This window comes from Humulus lupulus, chromosome 7 (assembly GCF_963169125.1).
Source record: "Humulus lupulus chromosome 7, drHumLupu1.1, whole genome shotgun sequence".
Classification (NCBI taxonomy): Eukaryota; Viridiplantae; Streptophyta; class Magnoliopsida; order Rosales; family Cannabaceae; genus Humulus; species Humulus lupulus.
The window spans coordinates 134,643,516-134,663,549 of NC_084799.1; the positions used below are offsets into that span (position 1 = coordinate 134,643,516).

Here is a 20,034-nt window from a genome sequence, read left to right on the forward strand (position 1 = left end):
CTAAATAGTTTCATTAATAGATATTTGTACAGAGAATTAACTAACATGTGAAACTATCTATATTGGATTTTTTATGGCTGAATTATCAGGTTTTGCTGCAGCAAAGTAGATTTTACTGAAGCATTTTGATCAGGCAACTTTTGGACACCTAAGAACATGTGGAAAGTCAAAGGGGTGAGCTAGAATAGTGGTTGAGGTGGCAAGTACAGAAAGTATGAGTAAAAAATTGAGAGAAAATGCCAAAAGAAAAGAGTTGACCCACGTTTTTACAAAGAGGAGGGGCAATATGGTACTTTGGGGCTAAATGAGGAAACCTAGATTATACTTAATGAAGCATCAGCTGAAATAGGGAGAGAACAACCATTTTTGAAAAGAAAAACTAGTAAGAAAGAAGGAAAAAAACCAGAAATCAGCAAGAAGAAGGAGAACGAAAAAGAGAAGCTCAAGCATCATTTTGGATTTGTTCTTTCTTCTATTCCTAAACTTCATTTTTAAATTTTCTAAGTTGATTTATGAAACTAAATATTATGGGTTGTATTGATTGTGGATTAATGTTTATTAACTCAGCCATGAACTAATTTTTAGGTGGCTTGAATTGTTGATGAACCCTATGTTATAGTCTAGTAATTTCTTGCACTTTATTTTAGTAAAATCTATCTTGTTCATTCAAGTGTGCTTATATTAATTTATTGTTGTTGTTTGACCAGCAATGGCACGATATTTAATTATGTTTAATGCTAGGAAGAACTTGGATGACACATGTCATAATCAAGGTTAGACTACACCAAAATACCCATTTTGTGTTAGTCAAACGCGTTAGTCAACGCAATTGACTGATGTCGTTGACCGAGAATTAGCATTTGTGGCAGTTGAGCACTGCCACAGATGCAGGGGCATTTGCGTCAGTGATAACACCAACACTGTTAATTGGTGAAGTTTGCGTCAGTGACCAACTGACGCCGTTAACGCATCGTTTGCGTCAGTTTCCCACTGACGCTAACGGCGTGTTTGTATCAATGGGGCACTGACGCAAATAGTTAAGCAAAACGCGCGTTTACTTGATTTCAGTTCATTAAATTATTTTCTTCTATCATTTTATTGACTCAACGTCGTTGACCAGAATGCTGGTCAACAATTATTCTAATAATATTTAATACAAAACTAGATATTTAATAATTATACTAATATAAATTAAAATATTATAAAATATCATTATTATAATAATATATAATACATAATCTTAATTTTTATTAAAAAAAATTTATCATTTATATTAAAAAAGAAAAGATGTTATTTTATTATTACTTAATCTAACTCATATTAATATATTCATATTAAATAACAACAAACATTATAAATACACTATATGTAAGTGTCGTATGTGTACAACTAATATGACTATGTAACTACATAAGAAATTATAATAGTGTTTCTCTTTTATCAAGAATAAGCAAGTTTTTTCTCCAATTATTGATATTTGATTTGAATAATGTCATAAATATTTTGTACCTTAAATAAGTTAGTTTGTGATCTAGAAAATATCATATTATTTTTTTTAAAGCATAACCATGTTTTAATTAATTTTTCTTTTCATATGTTTATGTCATTATTTTATGTATAATATTATTTATTTATTCAAAAAAATTTATGAAAATCATAAATCTTAATAAAACTAACGTACATTACATGTTGCTTGCACCTAGTATATATATATCAATTACTTTTATATTAGTATTTTGGCAATTTAATCACCTTAATTAGATATGTATAAATAATTGTTAATCTTAGATTTTTTAAGTTAGTCGGTCATTGTTATATGCATAACTACTTTAAAATTTTATTTCATATATTTATTTTATTAAATTATAATAGCTACAATATTTGCGATGACAAATAAACTACTTTAAAAAGTTATTGGTTATTCAATTATGCCATATGGGAATTAGAATTAGTAGTCTTGGCCTTCGGTGCCTATTGTGAGATTCAATTTTTTCAGTTAGTATTTGTTGTTCTATGTTTATTTTGATATATTATGTTTTGTTTTTGTAAGACATAAGAGTGTGTCTATTATGTTATGTTTTATCTTGTTTCATTTTTGTAAGACTATGAGAATTTCGTAAATTTGGATAACGGCAGCAACTTACATATAAGTGTTTCTCTTGATACATTGAAATCTTTTTTTTTTTTACTTCTTTAGTTGATAAAATATGTATTATGAAGAGTATTCCTTTCATTTTTTTTGTTAGAAATCTATACATCAATTGATTTATTGTAACGCCCCAACTCCTAGGACCGTTACGGTGTGCCTTGTAAACAGTGCTAAACTCGCTAATCGAGTCGTTTGGCCAAAATCGTGAACTAAGTATGATTAGCGGTTTAGGGATTAAACATTTTGGTAAAGATGTAACGTTTCACTAGAACATTTAATATATACATTGGGATCCCGAAAATAAAGTTTCAGAGTTTATTACAGAAAATATTTACAACAGGCCGTTCTAAGCGGCAAAACATGGTTCAACCCTAGTTCCACTTTAAACCTCGGCCGTGGCGGTCGAGCAGCTGCATATGTACACGTCATCACCTAAGCTCTCCAACTCAAGGATGGTCCAGCTTCCTCTTGCCTTTACCTGCACCACATAGCACCCGTGAGCCGAAGCCCAGCAAGAAAACATAACACTTTTCATAAAAACTATCAAGTGATTATCGTTATAATCACACTGAATATAAAACTTTCAAACCAATGAGTGCACATCACATGATTCTAGCGGGAGAGTGGCTGTTACATAAGCCACTAGCCTCCAAGCTCTCTTTTCTAGCGGGAGAGTGGCTGCTAGGTAAGCCACTAGCCTCCAAGCTCTGTTTTCTAGCAAGAGAGTGGCTGATAGGTAAGCCACTAGCCTTCAAGCTCTGTTTTCTAGCAAGAGAGCGGCTGATAGGTAAGCCACTAGCCTTCAAGCTCTGTTTATTCATCGACCCTCAGGGTCGGTCAGGCATTAATGCTCCTTGAGTCATTCAATGCTAGTAATCGATTAGATCTAATCTCCGTTGGCTTGCGTGAACCACGCTAAGACCATTCTGACTAATCAGTCAGCGCTATGTGACCAGTGTCCAGTATCACTGCCGAACTTGACTAATCAGTCACAGCTTCACAGCTGGTACTAACACCTTTGCCAATTCTGGGTGACCAGTGTCCAGTATCACTGCCGAACTTGACTATTAAGTCACAGCTTCACAGTTGATACTAACACCTTTGCCAATTCTGTCTGACGATTCAGTGCAACGTGACCAGTGCCCAGTACCACTGCCGAACCTGACTAGTGAGTCACGACTTCACAGCTGATACTAGCACTTTTGCCAAACCTGACTAATTAGTCAGTGCCATGCACAAGTAAGCAATGCTATCAATATGTATCATATGCCAATTATCCAAGAATAGGGCATTTAGCATGCTTACTAAACAGTTGCTAGCATAATCATGATCATGCACAAACTCAGAGACTCAAGCTCTGGCCAATCTCATATTCATCATTCATGGCATGCCCTAATCACATGTTTCTCGTGCATCACATGCATCACACTTAATCACCCAGCATGCCTCATTAATAATCATATGCAAATGGGCAAGATCGCCAAGCATTCATTATGCTATCAATGTTTACATTTAAACATCCAACATGCATCAATCATAGCCATGCATGTCACATACGGGGTGCATTTTTCTTACCTCGGGTTCGAGCGAGAACGATTAAAAGAACGACCCTTGAGAACGATCAACTTCTAGTCCATTAGCGGTCACCTAGTCATAACCAAATATAAAACCTCATCAAAATTAGTAATTAAATACTTCCAAACCCAACCCAAGCCTCCGGAATATCAAATCCCACTCAACTAGGTAGTAGGTTCGATCCTAGGCCCTTAGAGTTAAGTTCCCATCACAAAACCACCATTTAGTATTTTTTTTTTCCTTAAGGGCCGCGACCCTACATGGACCATGCCGCGGCGCGCCCCCCTGACAGAGCCTCCACCACCTTCTTCAAGCTAGGGCCGCGGCGCCCAAGAACAGGGCCGCGGCCCAACTTCGCACCAGCCATTTTTCTTCGTTTTTCCACTTCTAAAACCTTCCAAAAACCCATCTAAACATCTCCAAATCACCAAACCAAAGTTACCAAACTTCCCAATGGTCCTAAACCACCAAAACCTGAAGCTCAAACCAACCAAAAACTCAACAATTCACAAAGTCCAATTCTAAGCTTAAAAACTTAAGAAATTCAAAACTTAACTCAAAAACAGAGCACACCATTAAATTTATAACTAGAACTCACCTCAAACACAGCTTTGAATCCCCTTTGATGGTTGTTATAGGTTTCCTAGCTGCCACCTTTAATCCCCTAGCTCAACACCTCCATTTGAGCTCTCAAAATTCAAAGAAAGGTGAGGGAGGAAGTTTGTACGGGATGGAAGGGAAAAAGAGAGGATAGGCTCTGTTTTAGTATCAATATACAGCCCTTTATGTCATATATATCCTTAGGGTCAAAAGACCAAAATACCCCTAAGCCAAATAAACCCCTCTAAAAGCTTCCGAGGGTAAAACCGTCCTTTCCCGTTTATCTCGTTAATTATAATTAACGCTCTCTAATTCCCGCTATTCTCAATATCCTCAAATTCCAATAATTCATATCTCATTACCCTAAAATCCCCGGTAACGCTCTAATCATTAAATTCACCCCGAGACTCACCCCGAGCCCCGAACTTAAACCCGTTATGACTAGACCGAACACTTACATCTCATGATCGTCTCATGTCGATAGCTCGAACCAATCCACCTTATAGTGTGGCTATATTAATTAATCACAATTATGCACCCAAAAAAAATACAATTACACCCACAGTGGCCAAATTACCAAGATACCCTCATAATTAACATATGAGCCCATATGCATGCATTCACCATCATATAATAATATAATTCACGTAAACATGCATATAATCATTACATATCATAATAAATCAATTATGGCCCTCCCGGCCTCCTAATCAAGGTCCTAAACCTTATTAGGAAATTTGGGGCATTACATTTATACTTAATAGATATATGTTTCTTTGATCAAAATTTTCCAATTATAGTTTTTTTTCTTTGTAATAAATGTTACTTGTATTTTATTAGTTACATTTCTGTCTGTTCTCATTAAGTGTTATATTGTTCTAGTAGGGAGTTTCCATGTCATCCAAGCAGAAGCGATAGCTTTAATGGTGGTTTTGGATTGATCTTTTCTGCTCGGACTACCTTTACATTTTTATAGAGACTGAATGTTTGGCTTTAGTATCTGCTTTCTCTAACATATCATTGTATTGTAATGAGTTAAGATCTTCGTTAGATGATATAACAAGTTTATTATTCAATTTTCTTAAGGCATCCCTAATTCATGTACATCATTCGACCAATAAGGTATGCACTCAGGGTAGATGGTAAACTTGTATAGATGAAAGATATTTCATCATTTTTATTAGATGTATTACACTTTATTTATTTTTAATGAAATGTTCATTGTTAAAAAAAACATAATATGGGAATATGCCTTTACTATGCTTGTGTGGAGAAATAATTTTGGGAGACTTGATCATGTTTGACAATATATTTGTAATTTGATACAGTTCTAGCCAATTGTTGATATCCTATATTTGCTTTATTAACTTTAATGACTCATTTTTTCTTAGAATTAGTAAGAGTTTTCTGTTACAAATTGGTTTAGTTAGTCTTGATTTTTTCCTATTTTACCCTTGTAACTCGGCGGCTTTTTATAAGCTAGAATGTATTAGACTTTGATGTACAAAAAGTCATTCTTTACTGAATAAAACAAAACAAGAGTCTTCTTTTTTAATATGGTATCAGAAGAAGCTATTCACCATTGAAGAAGATGGCTCGTACACGAACAAAAACTTTCGCTCAAAACCTCCCAAGCTCAAACGACCATGGCATACCACCAAACTCCAGCTCTGCCAGCGACCCTCCACCCATCTCAACCATAAATGGTCCGCCTTCGTCAAGCTCAATACGCTCAGCTCTGTTGGGAATGGAAATCAACCTCTGTCAAGTTCTATCGGACATGGTGCTTCTATTTTGGCACCAAATCGATCTTCCACACAAGACTCTCAAGGTTTCCTTGTTCACGAAGATGCAACAAGCCTCTATTTCTTGGTTCCGGTGATCACCTAGGCCTCATTTTGGCTTCTCCACCACTCATGGAAAAAAAATTCCAGGGCTGGCAAAGAGATTTTAGAATCTCAATTGGAGCCAAGAACAAAGTCGCCTTCATCAATGTCACCCTTCCTCAACCTCCAGCCAATGATCCTCTGTTAAATTCTTGGCTTAGATGCTCAAATGGTCATGAGTTGGATCCTTCACTTTGTATCTCCTGAAATCAAGAGCAGCATCATGTATATTGAAACTGCAACAGCCATGTGGAGTGAGCTCAATCATAGATTTGACCAAGGAAATGGCCCAAAGATATTTGAGCTTCGTGTGTCTCTCATCTCCTTCATCAAGGTCACGACTCTGTAAGTACCTACTTCACAAAACTGAAAGCTAATTGGGATGAAATAAAAGAGCTTCAGCCAAGAACCCCTTGTACCTGTTCAACTTCTGTTGATAATCTTGATTTAAAAAAATCAAGATCAGGTTTTACAATTTCTTACAGGTCTCAATGGATTCTTTTACATGCTGTTAGGGCTCAGATATTAGTAATTGAACCTTTTCCCTGTCTTTCAAAAGTTTTTTCTATGGTTATTCAACAAGAAAGACAAAGTAAGATAGGTCTTTCTCAAACTTCCAATCTGATTGCTGCTACTGCTTCTACAAGCACCGCTCATCCCACTCCTACATCAAGAAACAAAAAAGCTTAGTCCATCATGTACTCACTATAAGAAACTAGGACATTTCAAAGAAAAATGTTATTTTCTTCATGGATTTCCCTTGATTATGGGTCTAGAAGACCAATTGAACCATCTCCCGCAACCTCTGCCCATCAGGTCGCATTAAATGGTCCTAATGCCTCAACATTTGACTCCAATTCTTCAATCCAGGGCTTGATCAATTTACTCAGTCACCAACTCCAGCAAAATCAACAAACTCAGTCTCACAATGACTCCCAACCATGGTATCTAACATCTCTAGTAATCCACTTACTTCTCCTAATTTTTTATGGGTAGTTGATAGTGGTGATACTCACAACATATGCTTTGGCATAACTTGTTTTACCTATTTCAATGATATTTTGTTCCTACATTCACCACTCTCCCTACTTGTTTACAAGTTAAAGTTTTAAATCTGGTTAGTCCAATTAAATGCCCATATTTTCTTAACAGATGTCCTATATGTCGTTGAGTTTCGGCTGAACCTCTTTTTTGTCCCTGCATTTCTTAAGAATACTGACCATTCAATTTCTTTCTCTCATTTTAATTGCATTATTCAGGCAACAACAAGAGCTTATATGGTCTTAAACAAGCTTCAAGACAGTGGTTTGCTAAACTTAGCACCACTTTGCTCCAAGAAGGTTTCAAACAATCCCCCTCCGATCTCTCTCTTCATAAGATCTAACTCTAACACTTTTCTTGTTGTTTTGATCTATGTTGATGATATTGTAATTTCTAGCAACAACGATATGGATGCTTCTATTTTCAAAAAACAGAGAGACTCTAAATTAAGACTTAAAGATCTTGGCCCATTACGATTTTTCCTTGGTCTTGAAATTGGTCGTTCTAACGATGGTATTTCTATTTCACAGCACCCCTTTACTTTACAAATCTTAAATGACACAGATTTCTTAGGTTCTAAAGCATCATCAACACCAATGAAACCTAATATCAAACTTATTACAAATGAAGGACAGCTCTTGGCCGACCCCACAACATATAGAAGCCTCATTGGAAAGCTTATTTATCTCACAACTACACGGTCAAATATTTCCTTTGATGTCAACAGATTGAGCCAATATCTACATCAACCAAGGCAGCCACATATGCAAGCAACTCATAGAATTCTACAATATCTAAAGAGAACACCTAGCCAAGGACTATTTTTCAACTCAAAGTCACAACCTCAAATTCAAGCCTTTGTTGAAACCAATCTCAAAGATGCTGATATACAATTAAAAGTTTTCTGAGATGCATATTGGGGAACTTTTCCCGACACACGTCAATCCATTTCTTGTTTTTGAATTTTTTTGGGACAACCTCTAGTTTCGTGGAAATCAAAAAAGCAAAGCACAATCTCAAGATCTTCAGCAGAGGCAGAATATCGAGCTATGAGTAACACCACTTGCGAAATATCTATGGATACTTGCACTCTTGAAGGACTTTGGTATCACTCATTCCACTCCTGCATTACTTTATTGTGAGAATGATGCTGCCATCCACATTTATGAAAATCCAGTCTTCCATGAGTGCACCAAACATGTAGATATTGACTGCCACATCGTCAGAGAAAGAGTTCAACGAGGACAGCTGAAACTAATCCATGTTGCTTAAAAAAAACAACTTGGCTGACATCTTAACCAAATAATTATTTCCTTCGCAATTTCATGCTCTATTGTCCAAGATGAATGTAAAAAATCTATACACTTCATCTTGAGGGGTTGTCTTAGAATTAGCAACAGTTTTCTGTTACAAATTGGTTTAGTTAGTCTTGATTTGATTTTTTCCTATTTTACCCCTGTAACTCGACAACCTTTATAAGTTGGATTGTATTAGACTTTGATGTACAAAAAGCCATTCTTTACTGAATAAATCAAAACAAGAGTCTTCTTTTCTAATATATTTTTCTCTTAAATTAGTTTTGTTTACAAATTCCCTTAAGTTAGTTTTAATTGACAGGGTTGTTGTATAATGTTATAATTCATTAAATCTTTTGTTTATATTGTATAATTCATGTAATATTATTTCTTATACAGAATATTTGATGTGGTATCATCAAAGGAATCGCTTCAGCTGTGTACATCTTATTTTATCTAAGTAATTATCCCAAAACAATTATTTTAGTTGGGAAATTTGACTTTAAATGCATAGAAGGGGATCGTATTTAAAAAATACCCTATTACTATACAAGTCTCATTTTGGTCATATTATTTACCTTAATTCCCAAAATACCCCTGCCATTTGTTCCCACTCTCTCTCTCTCTCTTCTCTCTCAGTCTCTCTATATTCCCTTTCACTCTCTATCCCGAACAAAAAAACTCTCAAAACCCACATTTGAATCTGTTGCAACCCAACGAAATTAAATAAGAGAAGCATTGTCGGAGAAGGTCTTCAGTCATTCAGTCGGAACCAGCACTTGACCATCGGACCGAAAGTACCCAGAGGCAACGAAACAACTCTGAAGTAGGCGAAACAACTCCCAAGTACGCGAAGGTGAGGGTTTTCTTTTTAATCGACAATATCTGGTTTTTTGTTGATGTTTTGTTCATAGGATAGATTGGGGCTGGGTAACTGAGAATTTTGGGCTTTTTTTTCAAAAAATTTGACCCACCTCGATAGGTCTCGATAGAACTTGATAGTATATGTTAGGTTCTATTTTTGAATGTGCCTCGATTGACCTCAATAGACCTCGATGCTATTAGATATATTAAGTTTTAGTGTGCCTCGATAGAATAAGACATATGGCTGATTTAACACCTGCCTCGATAGGCCTCGATAGACCTCGATAGACCTTGATGATATTAGATATATTCAATTTTAGTGTGCCTCGATAGAATAAGACATGTGGTTGATTTAGCATCTGACTCGATATGCCTCGATAGAATAAAACTTATGGCTGATTTAGCACCTGCCTCAATAGGCCTTGATAGAGGTAGATATATTATGATTTCGCATTGCCTCGATAGGACCCGATAGGCCTCGATAGAACTATGCATTTTCTGATTTTACATAGGCCTCGATAATCCTTGATATGCCTCGATAGTTACCAGATTGTTTAAAATTGTATTTTTAACATTTTTTTTTGTTTTTTTTTTCCAGATGCCTGAATTTATTGTGCCATTGGAGAAACACTTTCCTGGTCATGTCACATATAGGGGTAGTGCTTACTTGGAAGCCCTTATAGAGCAGTTTAAGAGGCACGAGCTAATTGAACCGGCAGAGGCATGCTCGTTGGGACAGTTCTTCAAGGCTAAGTCATTTAGTTTTTCTGGGGTTCTGCTACATCAGCTTATGTTGCAGAAGGTGGAAAGCAAGAAGGCTGAAGAAGGCCAATTCTACTTGGGCAACATCCTTTGCAAATTTGGGATTGCAGAGTTTGCCCTAGTCACGGGGCTGAATTTCGGGAACACCTCGTCCCCAGACGAGTTGAGAGAGCATCTTTCAAGTGATCGGATCATCCATGAATACGTTAATGGTGATTCGAAGGTTAGTTTTGGCCAGTTGGAAGATACTTTGAATGCCTCGACAAACCAAGAAGATGCATTTAAGCTGGGTTTGTGCTATTTGATAGAAGGGGTATTGAATGCCCCAGAGAAGACAACGACGATATCGGGTGATTCCCTAAAGATGGTTGAGGATCTTGACTACTTTTTCAAGTATCTGTGGGGGAAGATGTCCTTCAAGAAGGTTATTAGAGGAGTTCACAATGACATGCAGAAGCAATTGAAGCATTACGAGGAGAAGAAGAAAGATGGTTTGAACAAAAAAACAAAAGGAGTCGAAGTATAGTTTCTATGGCTATGCCCCTACACTTCTGTATTGGGATTTTGAGGCTATGCCAGCTATCGAGAGTAAGTTCGGTGAGAACAGTGGGAACCAAATTCCCAGAATGCTTAGCTGGGCTACGAAGACCGATATCACTATTTTGACAGCTGAGTTGGTTCCTATATTCACCAAACGTCGAGTATGTTCCACTTTATCTTGTTAAATGTCACAAATTAATTGATTAACGGTTTATTTCATTAAAGTTTTTATGACACATGCTATTCGTCCATGCAGTTAGTGGTACTTTCCATGCTGAAGCCACTTCCCGGTGAGGTAGTCTACTACAATAGCCTCCCAGACGTTGATTCCAAGTTATTCCCTGAGTTGGAATCAACTGTAGTAAAGGCTGGGATTGCAGGGAGGAAGTAGTGCCTAAGAAGGAGGTAGAGAAGCTGGCAGAGGTTGCAAAGGAAGCTTCCATTTATTACGAGGATGTCCCAAGGGTTGAGGAGGGCACTTCACAAACCTAGGCACCTTCCTCTAGTCAGGTTGCCCAGCCTAATTATGAGCAGTTGATGCAGAGGCTCCAGAGGGTTTAGGAGGGCCAGGCAACCTTACTTCAGAATCAGACTACGATCATGGCTTAGTTGGCGCAACTACTTTTAGTGGTCTCAGGTTGATCCACCCACTTAAAATCAGATACAGAGTCTGATATCTTGCCTGAGGACTATGAGCTCGGTGATCCACCCTCCACTCCACAGGCCCAGACATCTGTAGTTTCCAGTGATGCCGACAATCCCAGTGTACGAGTACTACAGTCTGAGGAGGCAGCCGGCCTTGAAGTTGTCAGGAAGAAACGCTGGCCCAAGCGTTTTGATGACTTCACCGACCCAACGAAGAGGATGAGAGTAGATAAACAGGGGCTAGTTACTGAACCTTTGAGGAAGTGTGATCCGAAATAGGAGAAGAGCTTCCATAAGTGGATCATCGGGAGGATCGACAACAAGATAGATCGGAACATCCATACTGGGACGCACGGTGTGGCATGGTTCTTGCAGTTGCACACAATCCAGACTTGGCTTTGGGATTCGTTTGTAAATTACATTTATATTTTCAATTCAATCTTAGATATATATTGATGGTACTAACGAATTTTCATGTTTTTCAGCATATTGATGCCGCTCTGCACATGCTACGCTGCTGACGCCACTTTTATCATGCCGCATTTCGGCAGGATGCTGCAATCATGAACACCACCTTCCCCCAAGTGTGCCTAGGTCGTTGGAATCATTTCAGAGAGACTGACACTAAGTATACATGGGATGATGATGTGTTGAAAATGCTGAAGGGCGATGATAATAAATTCCTCGTATCCTGGAAAAATGTGAGTGAAGTATATTTTGCCTTGCACGTCGAGAAAGTCACACATTGGATCGCCATTGAAGTCTCCATTCCAACGTGGTGCATCAACATTTATGATTCCAACCATAGCGTGCTTAGTCCAACTTTGTTGGAGGAAGTGATCAAGCCTTGGTGCTTATTGTTGCCTTCGTTGTTGTGGTGTTCTGGCATGTTTGACGACCATGACGACCTCCAAACAGATCCTAAGCAGAACGCAAAGCCTTTTTCGTATTGTCGTATTTCTCTTGAGGAGTGTCCTCACACTAAGACAAGGTATTCCCCTATTTTATTAGTGTATTTTGAAATCTGAATATTAAAGTTATTTTTATCTTGTATTGAGACAAAATCAATTATATGCAGTGGGGATTGTGGTCTGATTGCCATCAAACATATCAAGCATTTGGTTTCCAGGCTACCACTCGATACCATTATCGATGAGAACATCCAGCATTTCAGGACCAAGTGGTGTGTGGACCTATTTTATTAGAATTTGTCACCGTGGTGCTCTTTACATTTTCTTGATACACCTATTGTATAATATAATATATAGTTAGTTTTGTATATTGTTTTTTATCAAACATTATTTTTTGAAAATTTATTAAATAAAAAACTACTAAATTCACATAATGTGTCTGCCTCGACAAAACTCGATGGGTCAAACGAACTGCCTCGATAAGCCTCGATAGGTAAAAAACAATACTAACCAAATCTGCCTCGATAGGACTCGATTGACCTCGATAGGTAAAATAACACTTAAACAAATCTGCCTCGATAGGCCTCGATATGCCTCGATAGGGTCATAATAATACATAACGATATATGGCTCGATAGAACTCGATAGTGTCATAATAATACATAACGATATCTGCCTCGATTGGACTCGATAAGGTCTTAAATATACATAACGATATCTACCTCGATAGGCCTCGATGGGTCCAGATGAAGGCCTATCAAGGCAGACAAGAATTTTTTTGTGAAAAGCTATTTATTTAGATCAAAACCAACAAAGTATTAGAAGAGGTACTGAATATAATAAATGCAGCAAATTCAATTGAATAATTACAGAACACAAATTTTTAAGGCCTAGCCTTACATGACTTCCTATTGTGCCCACTACCACCACATCTGCTACACTTACGTGGCTTGACGATCTTTTCCCCGCGTGAAGCATAACGGTTTGTCTTTCGCCTACCCACTTTCTGCTTCCTAGGCCTTCCTACATGGGTTTTCTCAACGGGGACGCCGACCACCATATCTCTAATGTGATAAGGGATTACCCATTCATCCTCGTTCCCAACAGGGTAAATAGTTTCTTCATAAGTGTCCCTCAATGCCTCAATTCTATAGTAAGGGGAACACAATGAGTAAATGTTTAGGCTTCTTTTTCTGGCTGCAGCAAAAGCATGTACACAAGGTATCCCAATGGTTTGGAACATGCAACAAGAGCATGATTTTGTGGCCAAGTTTACCTCACCATCACCATTACCATCGACCACAAGAAATTCATGATGACCAAGGACTTGGACATCCATGAAAATTGCTTTCTCACCTATTTGCTTCAAATCCTTTTCCATCTCAGGTGATAACAATTGTTGCTTTTGTAGCTCTTTCACGTCTATATGCAAACCGAGATTGAAGAGTGAATCTTGTGAATTCAAGAAAAGTGGCGACTGGAAAGCTCCTTGCCTCCTTGGTTTTATTGTTAAAGCTTTCTGCGTAGTTACTCATCATGATATTGTATCAGTTACCAGGAAAATAAGCGCTACTCCACATTTCAAAACCAATTCCTTCAAGATATTGAGCAATTGGCAGATCAATTACCTTAATTGTAACGCCCTACTCCCTTAGAGCCGTTACTAAGTGAATTTTTAAGACAAAACAGTGCAATGAACTCGCTAACCGAGGTTTTGAGGCAAAAGTGTGACTAATAAAAGTTAAGGCTGTAATCCTTGAAAATGCGTTGACTCAATAAAAACTTCTAGTTTTAAACAATTGGGATCCCAAAAATAAGGTTTGAAAACCATTTTCATCTTGAAGTAAGTTTACAGTTGATCAGTTATAAAATCATAGATTATTACAGCCAATTTCAAATAAACCCCCAACCAAAGCAGTCGGGCAGGCCAAACATGTACGCGTCGCTTCACGCTCTCCGTACTCATGGTTGGTTGACTCAGTCTTTGCCCTAGCTGCAACACGGAGCACCCGTGAGCCGAAGCCCAGCAAGAAAACTCATGCAGAACATAACATATGCAGTTAATACAGTTTATCATAACAGATAATCCACAGATAAACAAGTCAATCAATAGACTAAGCAAACACGGCCATGCCGCCCCAGAGCCTTACCAAAGCCCTGGGGTATCGGTTCTCACCGCGAGGATAACTCATGTATCCCTTGGGTCCCACCCTGAATATAGCATCCCATGTGCTAGGTGTTACTTTCGGCCCACGGCCGCCCCGGCCTACGCCGTTCTCGGCACTTGCCGTTCATTTCATCATAATCACACATATAGTACATTCAAAATAATCATTCACACATCATGATTCATTTAAGGTTAAACATTTGCACACAACACAATCTGGGGCCATGCCCTGCAATCATCTCATCATGCAACATGCAATATAGGGCCATGCCCGGCAATCACACTATGGGCCCATGCCCTATCCTACGGGTGTTATAGTTTTCTTACCTTAGTTCCAAATGCTTTAAATAGAAAATGACGGCCCCCGAGCACGATCCACTTCCCGAGCACTAACTTAACACCTAGTCACAACCAAGATAATGGATACCAATAAGATTAATCTCAAATGAGTTTCTAAACCAAGTTCTAGTACTCGGAACGTTGAAATTCACCAAACATTGTAAAAGACTCAACCCCGAGCACCCTAGGTTAAATTCCCAAGCCCAAATTCTCAAAATCCCAAAATTCCTTAAGCGTCGCGGCATGGCCCAACCATGCCGCGGCATGGCCCCCAAACAGAGCCACAAAATGCCCAGAAACAGGTAAGGGCCGCGGCCCTACATGGACCATGCCGCGGCCCGCCCTCCATCCTCAGCACAACTAAGCCTTCAAGGGCCGCGGCCCTCCAAGAACCATGCCGCGGCCCAACCCTTCGAACCCAGAAAAACCCACCATTTTCAAGCTTAAAACCTTACCTTAAGCCATCCCAAAGCTCCCAAATCAAAACCAATTAATAATCACAACATTAGGATGGTTTAAACAACACAATTCCACCAAAAATCCAACCTAACACTCACCAAGATCCCAATTCCAAATTTCTGAAATATCAAACCTAAAACTCAAAACCAACCATGGAAATTCTCAATTTCAACCATCAAACTTTAATTTAAACCTTACCTCAGTTGTAGAATCATTTCCCAAAGGATCCCATGACCTATCTTCAAAGTTTCAAGCCTCAAACTCCACCTTGAACATCAAAATCCATAAACATTCACAACCCAACAAAATCTCAGAAATTTAACTTGAGAAAAAGAATTAATTGCTTACCTTTACCCTGATTGGTTCTTGATTAACTCTTGAGCTAAACCTCCAAATCCCACAATCAATTTTCAGAAATTCAAGCTTGATTTCTCCTAAGATTTCTGTGGATTCATGAAAGAAAGAGGAAAGAAAGAAGAAGAAGAGAGGGTGGAGGCTGGGTCGGTTTCTCTAAGTCTCCAAATGGTTTATTTGTTTTGTTTTTATAACTTAAGCTGGTTACCTCAAGGTTCGGGGTACCAAAATATCCCCGAGGCAAAAATGGTAAAATCCCCCAGTATTCCCGCCTAGACATCCTAACCTCAAATATATCTCCAATTATTTATTTTCATAACCCAACATCAAAATACTCCTTGACTCGCTCAAAGTCAAACATAATGCCCCGTTGTGACTTTTCCCCGCTATCCAGCTCTAGGATCGCCTCGTGCCGAAAGTTACACATCACGGATATACCCACATACCACTGTGGTCTCAACAATCATCACATATTAATACAGTTATGCCCAACATGGCCAAAATTACAATTATGCCCTTCTAACACAATCCGGGCCTACATGCATACTAATATACATAGTCATGCATCTCAAATAATCAAATAGTCACATAACACGCTTTAAATCATAACCATGCATTTAACTCATAAAATCACACATAAATCCCAACTTGCCCTCCTGGCACACTAATCAAGGCCCTTAAGCCTTATTAGCGAATTTGAGTCGTTACATTAATCTTGTCAAAGAACTTGTGAAATTCCATTCTTCGAAATGCGTATGCTGCACACCCCATGATGTCTTGACAATGGTCAGTTTTTAATTTTGCCACCACATTCATACAAATGTGGTAGTAACATGCACCGTGATAGGCATTTGGGAACACAAGCTCCAAAGCATGATTAATGCTTTTATGCCTGTCCGACAAAAAAGCTAGGTTCTCAACGTCCCCTATGGCCTCCTTCAATTTTCTCATGAAATAAGTCCAAGAGTTATGGTTCTCATTGTCCACCAATACAAACGCTATTGGAACCAACTGGTTGTTTGCATCCAACAACACAGAGCATGTGCCCACCATACTTATTCTTCAAGAATGTGCCATCCACACAAATTACAGGACGATAGTACTGGAAACCACGCCTAGAAACACCGAGGGATAAGAAGCAATACGAGAAACGACCATCTTCTGCTATAAAATCAGTAATTGTACCTGGGTTCTTATGCTCCAATTGACACAGGAATCCAAGTAACTTGGAGTATGATTCTTCAGGTGTCCCTCTGATAACTCTACAAAATAGAGTTATTTTACCACTTTTTATGTGTTAATTGTTGCTTAATTCTTGAGTTTTTAAATAATTTATTAAGTTTTTAAGTAATTTTGAATTTATTAGTCTTATCATGATTTTATATACTTTTGTGTGTTTTTATAATTATTTTGTTGTAAAATGTTGTAGTTAATTATTTGAATTATTATTGTTAAGTTAGTAGTAAAAAAATGTTGTATTATTGAATTTAAATGTCAAATATAAATTAAGTTATAATTAATATTTTCAAATAATTAAATTGATTTATTTTATAGTTGAAAATATTGTATTATGATTTATTTTATATTTATTTTGTAGGGATTTTATGCTCTTGAAAAGCAATGAAAATGATGAAAAAAGTGGCATTTTTGTGAAAAATAGTAAAGAAATTTTGGCATTTGAGCAAGGGCCCAAGCATCCCCTTCAAGCCCAGCTGCCTTGCCTCCTTAGGCCCAAGTCTCCAGGCTCACAAAGTCATTTGATGCTCCAGCCTTCACTTCCACGCCTGGGCCTTTTTTTTGGTTAATTCCCAACAAGCTGCTCCCTTTTGCATCAACACTTCAGCATTGCACCAAGCACTTCACGCCTGGCACATCACAGCACACTCCCTTGCTTCACGCCACATTCAGCCTGGCCATGACCCAGCTCCCACCTGCCACAAATCAGCCAGCCACTTTGCCATGCATGCCATTTTTTCCTTGAGCCCATAATTTGTACTATTGTCCCTTATATTCAAAAATGCCAATTTTTACCTCACTTTCTACACATTTTACCCCAAAACATAATTATTATACCCTATAATTTATCCCTATTTGCCATATTATAATTAATTTAATCAATTTAATTAATTTAAATTGATTATTTTAATACCTCATTTTTTGCTATAAATAAATGATTTGGGGTGTCCATATTTGAGTGAGGGAGGTTACTATACCATAATTTCTACACATTTAAAACCTCTCTATTCTCTTCATCTTCTTCTTCTTTTTATTTTTTTTCTATGTATTTTTAGAGGAACAATTTGGGGGTTTCTCCTCCAAAGTTTCCTATTTATGTTTGTAATTTTTAGTGTATTTTCTATTCTAGTTATGAGTTTCTAATCTTTTTAAGATTATTAAGGTGATGATGAAACACTTTGTAACTAGATAGTATTTATTTTGTATGTTGATTTCCCATTTTGTGCAACAAAGTTTATGGAATTTTCTTCTTCAAATATATTCTTTCATCTTAAATATCATGTATTTTGGATTGTTAGCACATATTTACACTTTGTTCTTCATTAGTGCTAAATCATAATATTCTTTGTGTAAGATGTGTCATTAAATTGTACACATCCATGCTTAGAACAAAAATATTATGTTTTGTCTTATAAATAATGTTCATTGATTTATTTGTTATTTCATTAGATTGATTTACACTAAATGCTTTGAAATTATAATTTAGAAAAGTGGAGAAAAATCTTATATTTTTAGAAATAATTTGTGCTTAAAATTATAAATCTATTTAGAAAATGATAGTTTGATTTATTTTAACTATCACTAAAACTTGGGAATCAATGTACTTATAAATATTATTGAACTTATATTTTGTGGATTCTAATCCTTAATAATCTTATTTTACCATCTTCATTTCTATTATTAATTTATGTTATATATATTGTCTTTTATTTATTTTTATATATTGTCTTTAATTTCTATACTATTATCTTTTATTTTATTTTTATGATACAAAAATCCCATCAATATTTGGAACTAGGTTAGAATTTATTATTTTTGATTTAAAATAGTTTCATTTTCGTTTTTAGACAACTCCTTTGGGTTCGACATCCTTGCTTACACGATCACTATTCTATATGGACGATTCGTGCGCTTGCGATATATAAATTTTTAAACATACCCGTTTTGGGTCAATCACCCTCTAACATACATAAGAGCATTTTCTTTGCATCTCCACACCTTCTCATAGCTCATTTCGACCCCAAAATAGTGCTTCATGTCCTCCCTTATATTGTTTTTCATGTACCGAGTACCATCGGTAGCAAATTTCTTCTTGATTAGATGCCCAACAACCTACGGTGATGCTTGACGGTGGTCCTTATCTCGAATTTCTTGTGAGCAAGTGTGTACTTCGTTGTATACAGTAATCTCAAACATTTCAGATCGCATTTTTTTCTTACCCCTCAATTTCCAACCACAATCAGGTTCCTTGCAGGTAATGTACTACACATCAGTCCCATATTTCTTCACCATAAACTAAAAATTATTCTTCATCGCAAATATGGATGCTTTGGTTTTAAATTCAAGCTTGTTCTGAAAGAACTTGCCAAGGTGCAATTCTCCTCAAGCATTTTCCTTTCACTATATTATTACCCATATAGTTATTGTCTTTTTAATGCATTATCTTCATTGTTCATATAATTTCAATTTGCTAATATGTATTTTGTTTATTTGCAATCAAAGCAAGCACCAGAATGTGTGGCAATTATGGTGACTCTAGATTGGTCTCTTCTTCTTGTTCTACTTATTCAAGTTGTTGGACCAACTGCAGCTTGATGGAGCTTAATATTATTGGAGGGTGTAACTTAGTTTGCTTTTTTATCAGCTAAGTGGGAAAAGTTGAGAACTACCAGTTTTTAGGAGTAGTTAACTAAAATTAGACACTAAATATATTTAGTTAAATTTTACTCATTATTATCATGAGACTTTCCAAATTACCATTTTTTTATTGTAATGTATATTATATGTATATCATAAATATTATATATAATATGTATATCATATGAAATAAGATACCATATATATATATGTATATAAGTGTTGAAGAAACTTAATAGGTTCTGTTTTAGAGGGCATAATAGGTATATCATATGAGATAGTGGGCATTTTAATAAAAGTTTAAAATTGTGAGTATAAAGGAAAGCACTTAATTAAAAATGGTACTGTATATAATTTTTTCTTGCTTAAGTTTACAATAGACTTGTATCAAGAATGGTTGGTTATAGATATTCTCTTTACAATTATGGTACTTTTGTAAAAAAAAATGAAAAAAATCCATAAGATTTGTCAAAAAAATCCGTATGAGAAACAAGAATAATGGGCCTATATGTTGGGCCTTCAGCTTCAAGCTAGAAAAGCATTTAATTTTAATAAAAAATTAATTTTTATTGGG

At 36.8% G+C, this 20,034-nt stretch overlaps 1 protein-coding gene across 2 annotated transcripts; it reads left to right on the forward strand.

Moving 5' to 3' along the window:
- Positions 1-9,628: 9,628 nt before the first annotated feature.
- On the forward strand, positions 9,629-12,596 carry LOC133789919 (uncharacterized). 2 transcript variants are annotated; one of them, XR_009873785.1, is made up of 3 exons: positions 9,629-10,873; positions 10,969-12,348; positions 12,436-12,596. XR_009873785.1 is itself a non-coding variant. In XM_062227583.1 (2 exons), the coding sequence occupies exons 1-2, from the start codon at positions 11,921-11,923 to the stop codon at positions 12,560-12,562; spliced, it is 555 nt and encodes a 184-aa protein (XP_062083567.1). In that variant the 5' UTR covers positions 10,924-11,920; the 3' UTR covers positions 12,563-12,596. The 2 variants fall into 2 exon arrangements, 1 of the variants encoding a protein (XP_062083567.1); XM_062227583.1 differs by lacking the exon at positions 9,629-10,873 and having other exon boundaries at positions 10,924-12,348.
- The last annotated feature ends 7,438 nt before the right edge of the window (positions 12,597-20,034 follow it).